The sequence below is a fragment of the Ambystoma mexicanum genome, chromosome 2q (assembly GCF_040938575.1).
Source record: "Ambystoma mexicanum isolate Mex_15411 chromosome 2q, UKY_AmexF1_1, whole genome shotgun sequence".
In the NCBI taxonomy this organism is placed as follows: Eukaryota; Metazoa; Chordata; class Amphibia; order Caudata; family Ambystomatidae; genus Ambystoma; species Ambystoma mexicanum.
Window position 1 is genome coordinate 629,095,597 of NC_090924.1, and position 17,327 is coordinate 629,112,923.

The window sequence follows — 17,327 nt, forward strand, 5'->3', positions numbered from 1 at the left end:
CCCAACTGAGGCAGTAAGAAAAATAGTGGACTACTTCCCCTCGAGCCCCTGTGTGCACGCAAAGGATAGGTAAGAGATCTAATTGAAACCTCTACACCTAATAATAATTGGCACTTATATAGCGCTACGAACCCTCAGGTATCTGAGCGCTGCTTATTATTACCCACGGTGTGTGGTGCTCATTTATCGACCTCAAAGCGAGCGCTCTACTCTCTGTGCCACTTGACTGGCTAGGACACTTATCTTTCTTCTGTTTACAGCATTTTGAGAGAGAACTGCCCACGAAGATTGGTGTTTCATGTTTGGGCTGCACAAAACTTGCATTATTTAATTGAAGGGTCAGCACCGGGCGAGGCGGGAAGGGTAGGATAAATTTGGGTAGATGAGTGCCACAAAGGGGAATGATAGAATACATTTGGGAGACATAAGCAACACAGAAAAATAAGGAATGGAACTATAGTTGGCCAAGGAAACAGATAGAAGAGACCTGAGGGTGGAGCCAGATAAGCAAATCTGCTGATGTGTGAACAATTATGAAAAATGTATCTTGTTTTATTCAGATCTGTCTTAATACAACAGAATAAAAGCAAGTTCGGGGTCAGCTATTATAAAATAGGGATTAATATAGGGGGAAACATAATTATTTGAAAAGGGGAAATCATTTGGTACAAGAAATAGGGATGAACCAGTAAAAGGAACCTAGCACTCCATACAGAGATGTACAGCTGAATACTTTATGTACATTAAGTATTGACCAGAGACTTGTAGATACTTAAGAAAATGAACCTCCATGATGAAGGTAGACAGACGTCAGCAACTCCCAGTAGATGGGACATTTGGCCTGATTAAACTTTACAATGTTCAACACGCTTAAGGGAAAGACAATAAAGCCATCAGAGTGGGGAGTCCTTTTGAACTGTTTTGCAGGAGTGTTGAAGCGAGTAGTGGAGACAGCATTGAAGTGTTTAGGATACCCAAAGGTATATCTAAGAAATTAAACAGAGAAACTGTAGAACCAAATGAAAGGTCAAGAGACAGGAGAAAAGTCTAGTTCAAAAACTCTATATAACTTGATTACATTGCTATATACCCATAACTAGCAAATAATGATACAGCTGCAAAAGAGGAAGCTCTTTTTGAGGTGCTAGGCACAACACGCCTGAGGCATAATTGCTATGCTGAAAGTTTGTCTGTTGTGCAGGTGCAAGTGCAAGCAAATGCTGTCCTAGGGCTCAGTGGGCATAGCTATGCTACATCACCCCCTAGCTGAATACCTGGCCAGACAAGCAACTTGTACCTCTACCACTGTAAGTTCATCCTACACCCTCCTGCGTATGATCGATGGTGCAGCGAATGCTGATTTGCAAGCCCCATTTAGACATTTAGCAGGAGTGGGTGCTGATGGTGCTGTTAGCCTAGCAATGGTACGATCCCTAGGGACATCTGTGGATTTGAGGAATTTGTCTAAAGAGTTTCTGAATATAAGGGAGTAACCAGAAATGTTTACGTAGGGGTTGAGAAGATGGATTCAGTGTTTTGGCTGATATGAGCCAGCTCATAAGGGAGATAATGCCAGCCAAGGTAGGCAAACGGTTAACTCAAAGGAGTTGTTGACCTGCTGTGGCTATGGGAACTGCTGTTCAATTGGTGAAAGCGAAAGACACTTTGATAAAGACAATTACAATAGTGTGACCAAAAAAATCAGATTGGTGAAAGATACGTAACTGTAAACAGAAGAAAGATAAGTGTCCTGCAGACTACTTCGAACATTTCAAGATTGTTTTAACACATCATTCAGGCATACATATACCAGCTGAGAAAGTACAGGAAGTAATATCATGTGCTTTTGTTTAAGGGTTGTTTTCAAAACAGCATACACAACTGAAGAGTATTTGTGTGGGGTGGCAAACAAAGCCCCTGTCAGAACTTCGTTTCTGTAGTGAATCACTGTGTTTATTATCAAGAGCAGAAGAAAGAACTAATTGAGTGCACGCTTATGTCAATTCAATTGAATTCTTTACAGCAGGAGCAAAGGATGGGATGGGCCGCGTTTGTGAAAGCGATCAGAGGGGGAGGCTAGTAACCATGAGAGAAACTGGACAACCAAGGGGAAGGGATACAGGTCGCAGTGGTGCGGTCCTTGACTCACAACGTAATCAAGGTCGTTTTGTGACTAGAAATGCATCCTGCCACTATTGCAAACCGGAAGTACACTGGAGGTTTGATTGCCTGAATCTGCCTCAACGTTAAGTTGCAGGAACCATTGATCCCTCTGCCTCCTACTTTCCAAAAGTGAACTGTTAGAATTTCGAGCTGCAGGCTAAACAACAATACAAGGGGGGAAAATGACATCTCTCTTGATTCTAGTAGCTCAAGTATGGCCTTGCATAATAGACACAGGTGCATATCATTCACAAGTTAAATGTAAAGATTTTCTGAGCTTTTCATTCTAATCCAAAACTGTGAAAGCTTTATGAATTGCAAAGAGTCTAGTGAATCATCACAGGACAAAAACTCTAACAGCGTCCATTGATCCAATTTTACATCAACACGCATTTCACCTAAACTGTTTTTCACCAGAAAATGTATTAGTAAAAGGCTTGTTGTGTAAATTGAGGTGCACTCATTCATTGTACTCTAGAGAGAGTAGTCTTAGATATTCCAAACGATCATGAGAATAAAGTGATAGCAACATTTCAGACAGGACAACCCATAAGGAACAGTGTGGTGGGGCCGGTGTAAAGAAGCTGAAAGATCTTGAGCAATTGTTGTTAAAGGTGCCCCAGAGGTTATGGTCACAACATGCAAATAAGGTGGGGCTGATATGCACTGCATTTAAGTTGATTCCACCCTGCCCCTATCAATAAAGACCCAGGGCCTCATTAGGACCCAGGCGGTAAGGGGTTTACGGCGGCGTAAACAGCGCCGACCCTTACCGCCTGATTCCGAGGTCCCTTAGCGCCATGGAAGTTTTAACACCTGCTTTTAGCAGGTGTTAAAATCCATGGCGCTAAGGGACCTTGTTGTTAATTACGCCACCGTAATTTACGGTGGCGTAATTAACGCCTTCCCCACTCCCATTATGCCCTATGGGGCAAAAATGGGAATGGGGAAGGGTAAATGGGTTAATGGGGACTTACCGCCCCACTCACCTCGGAATGGGGCGGTAAGTCCGCCAACCACCATGGCGTAAACGCAGTTTACGCCATGGTGGTAAAGGTACGACCCAGGCGGTAACTTACCGCCTTGGTCGTAATGAGGCCCCCAATGTCCATTCGATTCAGTGGCAGAAGCAGGCATTCAGTGGTGATCAAATCTTTATTAGAGCAAGGAAGTTTCGTCCCCACAACTAGTCCAGACAATACTCCTATTTTATCCATGAAGAAGACAGAAAGAGGTATATGGAGATTTCTACAAGACTCACGAGCAGTAAATGCAATGGTTCTAACCATATTCCCAATAGTCTCCAAGCCGGCATTTACATTGTTATCTATCCCGCCACCAGCCATGTGTTTCAATGCGGTTGATTTATACGCTGATGTATAGGCATAGAAAGAGTGTAATATAGAAAACAATATTTGTTCACCATGTCCCATTCTGGGCTCAGGACATGTCGTGTTTATGTATTGTGTTTAGCCAGTGAAATTGGTTTATGCATTGTGAATGCATTGATTTAGAGAGGACAGTTCCCAGACGTGTACATGGCACAAATTTGCTGAGCTTGTTGCCTTGAAGAAGGCTTGAACTATATATCAAAGGCTAAATGGGTAACTAGCTTCACATACTCTCGCTATGTATTTGGAATAGTGAATGCTTATGGGATGTGTTGGAAAGACTAAAATGCTGTATATGGGTGACTAAGTCAGTATATGAATAAAGTCGAATGTGGGCCAGTCTGTAAGGGTAGCAGGCAATAGAGGCACAAATGGGCATTTGAAGTATATTATCTGGTGTAGCCATGTGGACATCCTGCCAGTGGTATACCTTGGTACAGAGGTATTGTGGGGGAGCTGTGAGCTCCCGGCAGTAGGTGCAAATTCCACTGCAGGCAGCACATAGGCCGAAATCACAGTGTAGCAACACAATGGCAGAAGAGTTCTAGGAACAGGCACAACTGGAGGCCCCCAAGGGCAAATTACAGCAGAGCAAAATAGCAGTGGGGAACTACTGTAAGGCACCACAATGTTTTGTAGGTGAGCGGCCTTTGTGGGTCTTATGTTTCTACTGTGTAGGGAGTTCGCCGCCATGGTTACTGTTACTTGGAATGAGATGTCTCCAGCTTCTACCCAGCTTTGGAATGGGCGAGTAAGGGTGGTGGTGCACACATTTCTTCAACATTGAGGAGGCTTGCCACACGTTTATCTCCCTCTCTTTCACCATCCAGGGTGTGCTGATTCTACTCCTACTTCCACTTTTTCCTTCTGGAGACTGGTGGCAAAAGCTCCCTGGGGATTAAACCCACTGCCAGCTCTGTTTGCTGCTCCCACACTAAGACAGGAGGGGATGAGCAACCTGAATGCTGCATTTTCTATCAGCCTCTGAAGGAGCAGCTGTGTTTTTTCTCTTCAAAGATAGAAGCTACTGCATTGCAGTTTGTACATAGATAGATAGATGAAGCAGGTCTATCACTGACTAAGGAACCTTGTAAATTATATTCAAAGTATATATTCTGAGGGTTTACCTACTGGCGTGTAAGTGAACAAATTAGGTTAGTATAGGAAACAAATAATTCTGGAGGGGGAGCCATGTAAAACCAAAAGGTTATTGAGGCACGACTTTAGAATGAATCATCACTGCTTTCATTGCTCGGGGCAGCATCCAATGGCATAATTATTTAGCAGGTCTGTGCCAGAACTGAATGGCGCTAGTGATAGGCAAATTGGTCTTGGTCCTGCAGAGCCAAAGGAGATGTTTAGTTTGAAGTGCTCGCCCACGGAACCTCTGCACTGGAACACAAGCCACCACAGTTATTATTAGGCCATGTGGTGTAGCAGATTAGGCAGGACTCGCGCGTCAATGGCACACTAAGGCTTGTTTGCAAACAATAGTATTGATGGCTGACAAGACCAATACCAGAGATTATGATTGATTGAAAGCCTTACATCCCTTTTTATTTTTGGCTGTTAAATTGTGTGTTAGCACCTCCTTTAAGCAAACACTTTAGAATTGGAGTAAACATAGAAGGGAAATGGAATTTGAGAAGGGACACACAGCATATAGGCTTTATTTGGTGACTTATCCATCCATTTACTGCCGATGACCATGTTAATCCTTACGGCCATTCCCACCCACTACCTGCCCACTGCCCCGAATACGTTCTCCTTCTTCTTCGAGCTAGTTTGTAGAGAGTCAGATGTACACGTCATTTATAAATCCCACCACCTCTTCTCAGTCAAACTGGAAGAACAGCAAGAAAACACTGTGCATGACAACTGGTATTATCCCAAAACCACATCAAAGATATGATAGACTTTATGCGCTCAGGCAACCGTATGAAATGTATCCCCGAACTGATGCGGTAGATATGAGCCTGCAGACACCACTGGACATAGAAGAACTGTAAGTAAAGTCTGACAGGTGTGAAGTGACATCATGAATATGAGAAGATACATGGGTGCACTAAACCTGATATATGGATGTCTAGAGACTGAAGATGTGACTAAAGTGACAAAGTAAACATATATGCGAATATGAAGAAAACCATATACACTTAGAAGACAAGTCACAAGAGATCCAGTAGATGTACATACGCAGAAATGCAAGTTAGATAAGGCAATGTATAAGCTTGCTAAAGTAGGAAACATAGCACGAGTAAGGCAGCCATGTTGAGAAAATGGACGTCAGCATCGTATAATAATAAGCGAGATGCCTCGAGAAGGGAAGCCAAGGCTGCAGAGCTGACAGGCACTGGAATACAGATTTGTATAAGAACAAAGGATATTTGCTTGGCTCAGAATCAAGGATTCTGAAGCAAGAAGCAACTGCAAAGTACGAAAGGAGTCAAAAAGGTTAAGCTATGTACGTAAGACATATTTCTCTTAGATTAAGTAAAGGAGTGAATAATTGTGAGTGCCACGTATTGAACAATCAGAAAGCACATGCAAGACAGAGCAACCAAGTCTCCAGAGGCCATGAAGAGTAATAGCACCCAATATAATTGAATCAAATAGCAATAAATAAAAGGACAGATAGGAAAAAATCATGGTCGCCTCACACGTGGTACAAGACCAGAAGACAAAGCCTATTCATAAAGCTTCAGACGAAGATAGCAGTGTACCTTCCCTCCCTTTTAAGCTCCAAGGAGGAGAATGTTCAGCAAGGTCAACTACAGAGAAGAAGCTTTGGTTTAAGGCCTAACTGATGAGAGATGGTAGGGTAATTTGCTAAGGAGGGCAGTTGTCAGACGTTGTTCCCTTGCACCTCGGTTTTATTGCATACCTGCTGCTAACGAGCCAATTGTTCAAGGTTGGAAGAGAGTGCCAACTAATCAGGAGGGTCTATGTAATGGTGGACCATACATTGTTGCAGAAGCCTATCTGCTGCTGTTGTTATGTTATTATCAGTATTTTATGTATTTAGAAGTTGCTCAAGGCGTGCCTACCAGATAAGGGGCAGCCAATGATGATACTAACACTTATATAAACCACAGGTATATATATATGTTTCCTTAACCAATCCCTCCACCCAGTAGGTTTTCATTGTTTGCCACGCAGGATGACATCATAGTTGACGTACATCGAGGTATAAACATTTTTGCGTAATTGAAATGCGTTGAGAGTGTGTGAGCTACAATCTGTTTGTTCGCCAGGTTTCCCTACTTTATTGAACTGATAATAAAGTAGTATTCTTTTAGTCTGTCCGGTTATTTCGGCCTCAGATCATTTATTGTGGTAATCCCATTCAGCACTTGGAACGCTCAAGGTACTACTGCACAAGTTGTATCACACAGTTGCAGCAAACCTTTTGTTTTTTCTGGCCTTCAATTGTTATTTCTAAGGAGACTTCTGAGAGTTAATGCCACTGCAAATGTGCTCATTATATTATAAGAAATGTTCAACCAAATGTCCCTTCAGCCACTTAATTTAGTTATATGCATTGGTGTATCCTTACATCTGTTCCTTGCACTGAAGGCCTGTTAAAAATACGCATTTGCACAGCCAACAGTTTTGGCTTGCATATAGGTATTAAACAGGCATTTGACAGGCAATGCCATGCTATGTCCAGGTGCTCTCATACATTTCGAGCTGCTGCCATCTTATGACTTTCAAACACAATTTACTTGATGTATAAGCACCTTACAAATGCACAATAAATAAAATAAATATATAGACCAGTTAGTACCGTTAAGGCAGTGTCTGGCAAATGGCTATACCATGCCTACACAAAAGCCAACACTGTTAACTTTGGCAATGCTTGTCGGTTTTAGTTTTTTCCCTATGTGACAGTGCATATATGCTTAGAGGTGAGCGCCTTGTTAGCTACACCTAGGCACTCACTAATTAGGGCCAGCAATGCTGTACCGATAATGGTAAGGCTAGAATGGCGAGTATGGACCACTTTTAGCTCTTCTTGTCATATTTACCTTACCTGGCAGTTGCTGAACCAACTAGAATGCACCATTGTGTCTGTGGATGCCTGCCCTGCCACAAATTGCCGTACATCAGTCTGGTTAGTACTGACCTCTTAAACCCATACTCTTTCAGGTGCAATTAAGAGAGTCTATATGCAAACATATTCTATGATGCGTGTTGTGGAACTTGTTCGCAAAGCTATGATGTATCTTATGGGGGTTCAGGCGACTCCTATATGCACACCCAAAGGGAAAGTGGTTTGAAGCCTTGGCCCACCCAGATAAAAAATCCTGGAGCTGGGGTCTGATGCGCGTGCTCTCAAAGGTCACCTCCATATAGTTACTTGCACACCTCTCTTGTCTTCCACTCTCAACAGGGCCAAGAAGTTCAGTTCAACAGAAGGATGAGCCTCGCCACTGAAGAATTGACGTTTCCATCAGTTTCCGGAATCCCCATCCAGCTGTCTTTAAATATCTCCGCCATGGCAAACTTAAAAATCAAAGGAAACGTGGATTTCAAACACCAGTCAAATTTTTTCATTAACGGATATATTAAACCAAGGTAATGTGGGCATGGGTGCTGTGGAAATTAAAAGGTAGGCGGCAGATGGAAAGCAAACACATAGCAGAGAAGGAAAACAATATCGTATTTGAGCTCCTCCCACTTAAGGGCGCTTTAGCAGAGCCCAGGTACTTTGTGGCATAAACTGGTGGCCAGGAAGGTCATTTCCCCAAAATGCCAGGGCTAGCGGAAGTAACATCACATTACCGTTGACCTCTTATGACATCACAGGAAGTGATGTAATTTGACCCCTCCCCCAAGTGATATCACGGGAAGCGATGCGACACAACCTTTTACTCTTTGACAATAGAGGAAGTGGCATCACATAGCATTTTTTCTAAGTATGGTTACAATATCACTGTAAAGTGATATACATTTCATACAAGAATGGATCACCATATGTATCGTTAATATCAGTGTGTATAGGCCATATTACCAAATAACTGTGAATGCAAGCAGGTGTCCAAGGCCAAACGATAATAGTCTGTTATTATATTGCTCTTATGCTTAAGCGCTTCATATAGAACAAATATACATACAATATCACCCAACCTGTGTTGCTGTGAAAGGATGAGTTGACCTTTCCAGGAGTCGAAACTGCAGATCACACACACATTGCAGTAGTGAGCGCTCAACCCACTGAGCTATCTTACCAGCTAAAGCTATCAGAAAACCAGCCACTCCAGAAACAGAGCATCATGCTGCTGGCCACAGCCCAGGAGCCTCAATTTAAAAAAAGAAAAAAAACAAGATTTATTAGGGGTAGCAAGGGAGACCACAGGGTTAGCAAGGGAACCCTAAGGGGTCGCAGGTGCGAGCCCTGGCGACCCCTAAATGACGTCCTTCCTGGTGGCTGGGTCGTACCAATTGAGATTGCCATGTTAAATCGCATTTCGCTGCTATGTTGCCCAGTGGAGCTCAATTCTGCAGGGGGGAAATAGCACATGGTAAACTGAGGCACATGACGTTTTTCATCTGCTCTGCATTTTTGTTTAATGCTTAGTCTCTGCGTGCTAACATTGAATACCCTTGAAAAACAAATTAGAAATTTGAAAAAAAATCCCAACTTCCCACACGACCATATGCAAAAAATATCCAGCTGTGCACTAGCAATGCAGGGGGTTTGCACCAACCACCAAGTGCAATTTATGCCGCAGGGGTTCATGTCTTCTCGCAAACGTCACACGAGGGTATTAAAAAAGCCTTAACAGATCCTATGAACACATTACAGAGTACTTAGCGTAATGGCGCTTTTATTGACACTACCGTGGGTGAAACCCTCCTTTGAAATGTAGTATTCCGGTTAAAGTAAGTTTTACAAGCACCCAAATGCGTCTTGTGTATGGTTGTCATGTCTTGGGAGTTTTATGTGAGTGGTTTTGGAGGTTAGTGCTGCCCAGAAGTATCCCTTTTAGCATCCCCTTTGGGAACAGCAGAGCACTGACTGGTTTGTTAGCAAGCACAGACATGCGCTGAGGCGCGGGTGGAGGAATACATTTGTATTTGGTTTGCATTTACTTGCGTGTTGCAATTGGGTCCTTTGCTGGCAGCCAAAGACGCCTCCAAACTCAGTTCTGGTTTGTTCCATGAAAATGTTGGAATGATTTGTAAAGCGTTTTTTAATGAGATGTTCCCATTGAAAAAAGCGTTTGTAAATCAGGCCGTGGACAGTGTGCAATGAAGGGGCTGTGGGCCTGATTCACAAAGTGTTTTCCTATGATATTGCACCATAATAAACTGATTCTGTGACTCAGGCCCTACATGTTTAATGCCATATGGGACAGCACCATACACAAAGCACACGCTGTAGCTTATAGAAATGTCGGTAGACATTATGTTGAGCATGACTGGCACACGATGTGTTTTTTTTTGGTACTGTTTTTGAGTTACAAATCAAATTTCTGGTAAACAAGACAACTTTATTTTCTTCAAAAATATAAATTGAAACGTTTCTTATCATTTTCAATGTGTATCTGTCATTCGAAATGTGTGTTTGGATAGGAGTTGATAAAGCAAAGTATGTAACGTGATTGTGTCACGTGACAGCGCTCTCCTGACAATCTCGGCCCACATGGGAACCGTGGGCGCACTCGGGAAGGCTGGCCTGAAGTGGATCACTGGGCTACGGACGGCAAGCAGCCTGGACGGGGGGATTCAGGTGAAAAAGGGACGAGAGCTCAAGGTGTTCCTGAACACACCAGAAGATTCCATGGAATTTGTTGATTTCAGGTAAAATAAATGTGCAGCGACTGCCCTGAAAGCATATTTGACGTTTTTTTTTGTCTTGCCTTTTACATGAAGAGGACGCCTCTAACATTCTATTTAAAAAGCTCCGTTTTTGCAAACCATGTCATTGGAGTAGGGATGGTAGGGATGTCTGAATTTGAGCATGTTGTAAATCATCACTTTTGGAAAATTGTGCACTTCATTTAATCAATTTCACGAACATTTGCGAAATCGACAACAAAAAGTGACATTCACAAGAAGAGCCTATTTGTCTCTTGAAGGGCGAATCTTGCGCTGTGGCTTTAGGCTGGTTAGTTTGGGCTATTCGGTGGAACTTTAGCCACCATAAGCCAACACTGTTGCATTAGAGTACAGATAAGGAGAAATAGCATATGAGCAGGGATCCTAAGCTTGTCAGTGTTGTTTGGTTATCTGCCCACCCATTGACTGCCCATGCCAATCCCTATGGCGATTCCCACCCAATTCCTGCCCCTTCTCGCCCAAAACACCTCCTCCTCGGATCTATTTGAACTAGGTTTATCAAGCCTTACCATCAAACTTTGCACTTCAAGTGCCTGCCAGTGTTTTCTCAAAGCCGTCTTCTGAGAGTTAATGGCATAATTGGAATGGTGTAATAAAAACGTCTTAACCAGGTCTGGTTTCACCCACTATTTATACGCTCTATGCCTGTCCTTCACTGAAGCCCAGTTAAGAACAAGCATTGGTAAAGCCAACAGTTTCGTTTTGTGTATAAGTATTGGCATTTGCCTGGCACTGCTGTTAGATGCAGGGTTTGAAATTGACCGGAGCTGGGAGCTGTTTAGCTACTCCTTATAGGCTAAAAGATTCCAAAGGTTAGCAGGAGCTACTTTTGGCTCCCCAGGCCAACTGATGCCAAGCAAATAAACCTATCTGTCATTAACTCTGTGCATTTGGGAAAATAATATGAGGACATCAATAATGGAAAAATGATATGTTTGCATCTTTTGTGAAGCCAGATTTGTGCAACGCTATGTACTAAATCCTCATTCCCAGGATTAACCAGTGACAATACTTGTCACTGGTTAATACCAGATAACCAGGATCAACTTGTAGCGCCTGCTTATCCAATCTTAATTTCGATCCCTGTAGATGCCCATGTACTCGCACCATTTTGCACCTGCTACCATCAATGGCCAGTTAATTCCACCACGGCAGTGCCTTTCTTATGCATACACGAAGGCCCAAACTGTTGGCATTCTCAGTGTTTGTTTTTCATTTGACCCTCAGTGGGAGCCATGAGTTGCAGGTACCTGAACACATGCAATTTTGGATATGCAAAGTTAGGTGGCTTTGCTTATCAGTACAAAATGTATTTTAATGGCAACACACTAGCAATTCAGAAACAATGTCAGTGCTTTGTTGACAAAGAGGGTGCATGCACTTAATATTTTCCAATCAAAACTCCAGACACGTAAGCTAAATTGTCTTCACTACCTTATTAGATGTAATTGTAGATGACATAGCACAGGCCGGTACTTAGGCATGAGTCTGTACACACTCACCAAGGGCCCTGTGCCAACGGGGGCCCAGTAAGCAGTAACTGTCCATGCATTACTACTTTTGCTGGCCTTGCAACAGAGTGTGGAGGAGCTCATTCCAGACAAGATGCTTTTCTTCCTTCCACCGACAACCTGCTAGTCCCTGTAGGGGGAAACAGGGGTGTTTGTCCCCCCCAACTTTGATGGCACACCATTTTGTCCCCGTCAATTTGGCTGGGGCACATTTTCTTCAGATGTCATGTCGCCCCCAACATTTTCAGCAAAGTTACTCCACTGTCCCCATCAGCCCGCTGCGAGGCTCTGGGGGTACATTTAAATGCCCTTCTGAGATCAAAGGAACGCGACACTGCAGTGCATGGCAGGAGCATGATTTATACTTTGTTGTTGAGCAAGCAAACACAGATTCAGCCCTGATGATGGAGGTATGTCCAAAATGCATTGGCACGACGTTATGAATCTGTTTGCCTCGCGTTTTACTGTTGAGATTTATTGAATCTGACTTTGAATCATTTCATATGTGGGTTGCAAAATCTTTTATTATGCTATGAGTCAATGTCTTCACTGACAGTATGCAGATCTGACAACTTTCAATTAACATTGGTTAACTGTCTTGGTTGAAACTTTTCTTTTATAAAACTTGACAAACCTTGCTACCCAATTCTCATAAACAAGCATAAATAAAAAAAAAAAGCACAGAGGAAGCGCTTGATTGAGAATGCACATGTGACATTATTCTCAAACATGACCTGCGTATGGCTGACAGCAGCGTAAAAGCTGCAGTGTCCCCGCTCCTTTGCATACATTAGCATTGTGGGCACGTTTACGGCCACTAATATATGACAGGCTCCCAACACCCACCTGGTTCATGTAATCCCATTTCACAGTCACAGGTCCTTAAAGTGCCTGTCACAGTAAAATGGAAACTAGCCAAAAAAACATTTCTAGCCCTGTTTTATGGATAGAAATGCATGTTTAACAGTAGCAGTTCAATCTGCTGCTGTTCTGCTTTAACAAAAATACATGACAGGGCCAGATTGACAATATCATAACTTGCGCGCCCCCCTAAGCATGTAACGATCAGGCGAGGGGGATGTGATTATTTTCTGCCTTTGTTAATTTATTTTCTATTTTATTTGCCATTTTATACAGTTAACAAAAATCAACTTTTAATACTAAACGTTTTCATAAAACAGACCTGTAATTATCAACAGATAAAATTGATTAAAATAAACTGTCAAATTTAACAGAAGGACAACATTCTAATCCAGCAAACAAACGTTCACTACAGAATTCCGATTCTGCTCGCCTATTTTATACCATTGATCCTAACATAGTCACAAAATGATCATGCCAACATTGCCAAGATGTTTAAAATCTTTTCCCATAAATAACATTCATCCTGATAGCCAGTCATGAAGATATTCCAAACTTCATTGGCCGTAATGTTGCCCTCCAGACCTGCTGACCTCATAGACAGGATCCAAAGCTTGAGGAGTGAGGGACAATTAGTCAAAAGATGTTTGACAGACTCCAATTGCATCTCACTGCACAGTCCACAATGTCTGTCATTCCTTGGGATTTATTGCCTGGATCCAATCATTATTTCCAAGGTCTTTACAGTATTGAATTTTATTTTAATATAATCCCAAACCAAAGAATTGCCCAATAAATTATGAATATAACCCGGAAATGTTTTCCAGACCAGAATACACTCAACGCATAGGGCAGCATTAGTTTTAGTGGCCAGGCTAACAATCAGTTGTTCCCTGCCCCGTAAAAATAAGATACCGTTCATGGTATTCCTAAACTGGCTAGGTGACATTGCAAAAGCATTTTCCGGAGCCAAACTAAGCCATCGTCAGCAATCAGCCTAATGTTCACTATGCAACTAAAAGACATGAAACTAGCTCTAGACAGTAACACACCATGCGTCAACCTATACAAGGATTCGTCAGGAGCGTTTATAAGCTTCCAGTACGTAATCAAGGCACACACGTGAAACCTAAAATAGAATGGTACAATATAGAGTTCCAGGTAAATCATTTCCATGGCTGTATGGGAAGGCAGTCTCAGGCGTCTCGTTAAGATCATGGTCTCCATGGTTAGCTCTATCAGAATCCCAAAAGCCCAGATCTCTGCACCATACAGGAAAATTGGTAGACTTCTGGCTTGAAACTATTTAATGAGTAGATCGGTGGTGCAACGCCAAATCACACTGAACAAACTTGGGCACAACAATAGGCAAAGTAAATTTGCTCATTAGTAAACTCAGTTCTAGAGTGTCTTCTAAATTATTTGTAAGATTTGCAAAAATAATAATAATCAACTTCCAAGGTTTCAATCTGTGTATTGTTATACATTTTTCAAGTGCATATATCATAAGCAATTCAAAATCAAAACAAGGTCAAAGAAAAGTTTCATAGTTCAATTTCTTGTTAATTTCACAATACAGATCTTGTTCACTTATTCAATTCATATGTTCCAAACTGTATAGGTTGGTTGTTGTAATCCAATAATCTTGATAGGTATTAGTTGCTACTCTCATAAGATGGGCAGAGAGTATGACCTCCTATCATTAAACTACGCATTTCGGGCGTGACACGTCCTTCTTCAGGTTTGAGAAAATTGGATGTTAGTTCTCATTATCTGTAAAACATAAATAATGTATCTCAATTACTAATCTCAATGTTTGAATAGGTGAAGGATATTCCTCTTGAAACTATTTAATGAAAGCTTCAACAGGATAACCCCCACCACTGTGTGCAAAAAAGCCGATGGTACCAGCTATCTGACAGATCTTGATCTTAATGCATTCTAGGTGGATAGCCCCTTGCAACCAAGAGTCCAAAGTGATTCCCAGATATTTATAATCAGAGACTACCTCAACTGCATCTCCATCCGAAGTGCCAGTTAATTGTGGGGCTGAAAATCTTAATTTTAGTTTTGGATATGTTCACTTTTAGGGAGTTTTAGGGAGTTTAGCTGTGAGTGTGTTTTTGGAGAGCTTAAAGGCATACTCTAGTAAAAACTTTTTTTGTCCCTATGGGTCGGCCATGTTTTTTTAAGGCTAAGTGGGTCGATTTTAGAAAACTTTCCTATGGACCTTACCCGAGTTTTCGTCCATTAAACGCAGGCGAAAACAAGCACCTGTGAGCCGCCATTTTCTGATAATCCTATCTTTTCCCCGATCGCCCTGGCAGACCTGCTTTTGCGGCACTAAATCAATTCCCCCGCCCCTGAGCCTGACATTATCAAAACATTCATATTCCCCGCCTCTCCCCGTGACGTTACTGTGCTGCGTAGACAAACGCACCCAGTCGTCTTCTGCGCGACTCCACACAGAACCCGGAAACCAACACAGATCAACTCACAACACAGCGCGCCACAATTCGGAATATGAAACTGTACTTTAAAATGAAACAGCAACACGGTACATTTGGTAAAGTACATTTATTTGACATTAAATGTTTAGAGAATATTCAGCAATTGCCATATGAACTCCGAAAGCCATTTATTTTCTTTTATCTGTATCCGCAATAACTGTTCCGTTTCATCTTGAGTCACGCGCTGTTCCATTATGGCGCACAGGGTGTTCATTTTCGTAAAAAGAATGACTTTGTAAGCACGGTGAACCGCAAGGCTGTTCCATCAACTAGGCACTAGTCCAGCCTAAAATGTGTTATGTTACTTCTAGCCACTAGTACAGCGTAAGGGCATGTGGGCCCTTGGCGATCGTCCCATAATATGGTGATCGTGCTCCAGTTGTTGACACGAAGCTGCAGGTGTCTATTGAAGAATCCGTCCGCCGGTGTGTCAAACAGGTGGCAGTTGCAGAAAGGGATCAAATACCTGTTAAGAAAACAAATAAAAGATAATTAGTCTCGCTAGCCGAACTTCATTAATATTACTCATTTCATTTATTTAGACCGATCAGAAACTATTTGCTTGCAAGGGTAGTTCAATGGAGTATGTTGTTCTCTAACATGAATGCGAAAAGTAATGAGATAAATCGAGGGCAACACACAAGGATAAACGACACTCTACATGCAAGAGGAATGATATGATATATGATATGGCATTTGTAACGCGCGTATACTCAAGTGTTTCTAGGCGTGACGAGGCAGGTGGGGAACAAGGGCAGACAGACAACGATCCTACTGGGCCAGGTGTCTTTCTGATCGCGCATGGGGAAGGGCTGTACATGGTTAGTTGAATACAATTTAAATAATTGGGCCAGCTGTTGGCAAGTGCAAGGTAAATGCCGGGACAAGGGGCTGAAGGGTACAGAGACAGTCCCGTGGTGCAGGGAAAAGTGGCTGGGCCAAGGAGCGAGATCGGTGACACCAGTGATCCTGCATGCCGATGTGCCCACTACGAATAGTTTTAACATCTTTTACAGTCTTCATTCATTCATTTATTCATGCATCCATTCATTAAATCTTCATTCTGCTATAAAAGCGTGTAAAGATTTACTTACATTATATTTGAAATTTCCATTGTGTCTCTTTGTAATGCAGTCTGTAAAACGGACCGTGCTCTTGACAATGATTTTTCGTATACTGACCTAAAACTGAAACTCGGTCTAGTTTCTGAATTTTCTGCCTTATCGTCCCTTACGTTATTGCTCACTCCCTTCAAATGTAGTTCTTTCTGCATGGTCCCTGTCTCAAGGTCAAAAAACAATAGACCCTTATACTTCCACTGCGACTTGTGGGCCTCATCTGTGCACTGTCCTTCGCATTCTTTATTTGCAACATCACGTAGTATAGGCATCTATGAGAACTTGAAGTTTTGAACCCGTCTATGTAGTGCGCCTCAATGTGCAAATGCGAACTGGCTTCTCTCCCAAATGCCACAGCCTGCTTGGCTGGCGCGTTCTAAGTGCCCCAATTTTTTCCCCGTTGTCTGCGAGCTTTGCAGCCCAAATTGAGACATTTAATTTTTTGCGGAAGGTCAGGGAAAGTATAAAGTACCACAGGAGTTGAGTTAAAAGTGAGATTTATTGTTTGTTTGTTTTATTTTTTGCAATACGCAAGCCTCCCCTCCGTTAACAGTGCGCAGCATTTACATTTACATGAGATGAGACATGAGAAAAATATATACATACACATATGTGAGGTGAATAGAGAGAATTCAAAGATGACACCCAGCTTAGGTTTACAGGTACACTGTACAATAACATTTATTTACAAAAATACAATCCTATTGCAATTATTTAAACCGCGATTTGTACTTCACAATCAGCTGTTCCTCGGGTGGGCATGGCACAGTCGCAATGTTTGGTGGCAATGGATCACTGCTCTGTACAGAAACGTCCAAAATTCCATATCTGTGCTTCTCTAACACAGCAACAATAAGGCCTTTCACAAAGTCGAACTGCATTTCATCATAGACTGGTTTGATCACCCATTGCTTACTTCGTTTTGAA

At 42.3% G+C, this 17,327-nt stretch overlaps 1 protein-coding gene across 2 annotated transcripts in view; it reads left to right on the forward strand.

Annotated features, from left to right (window-relative positions):
• The window catches only part of LOC138569646 (uncharacterized), a 1,436,407-nt gene that overhangs the window by 575,367 nt on the left and 843,713 nt on the right, over positions 1 to 17,327 (forward strand). For both annotated transcript variants that reach the window (XM_069647797.1, XM_069647798.1), the window contains exons 18-19: positions 7,948 to 8,132; positions 10,179 to 10,361. In XM_069647797.1, the coding sequence (XP_069503898.1) occupies positions 7,948 to 8,132; positions 10,179 to 10,361 (368 nt within the window). The remainder of the gene's footprint in view (positions 1 to 7,947; positions 8,133 to 10,178; positions 10,362 to 17,327) is intronic.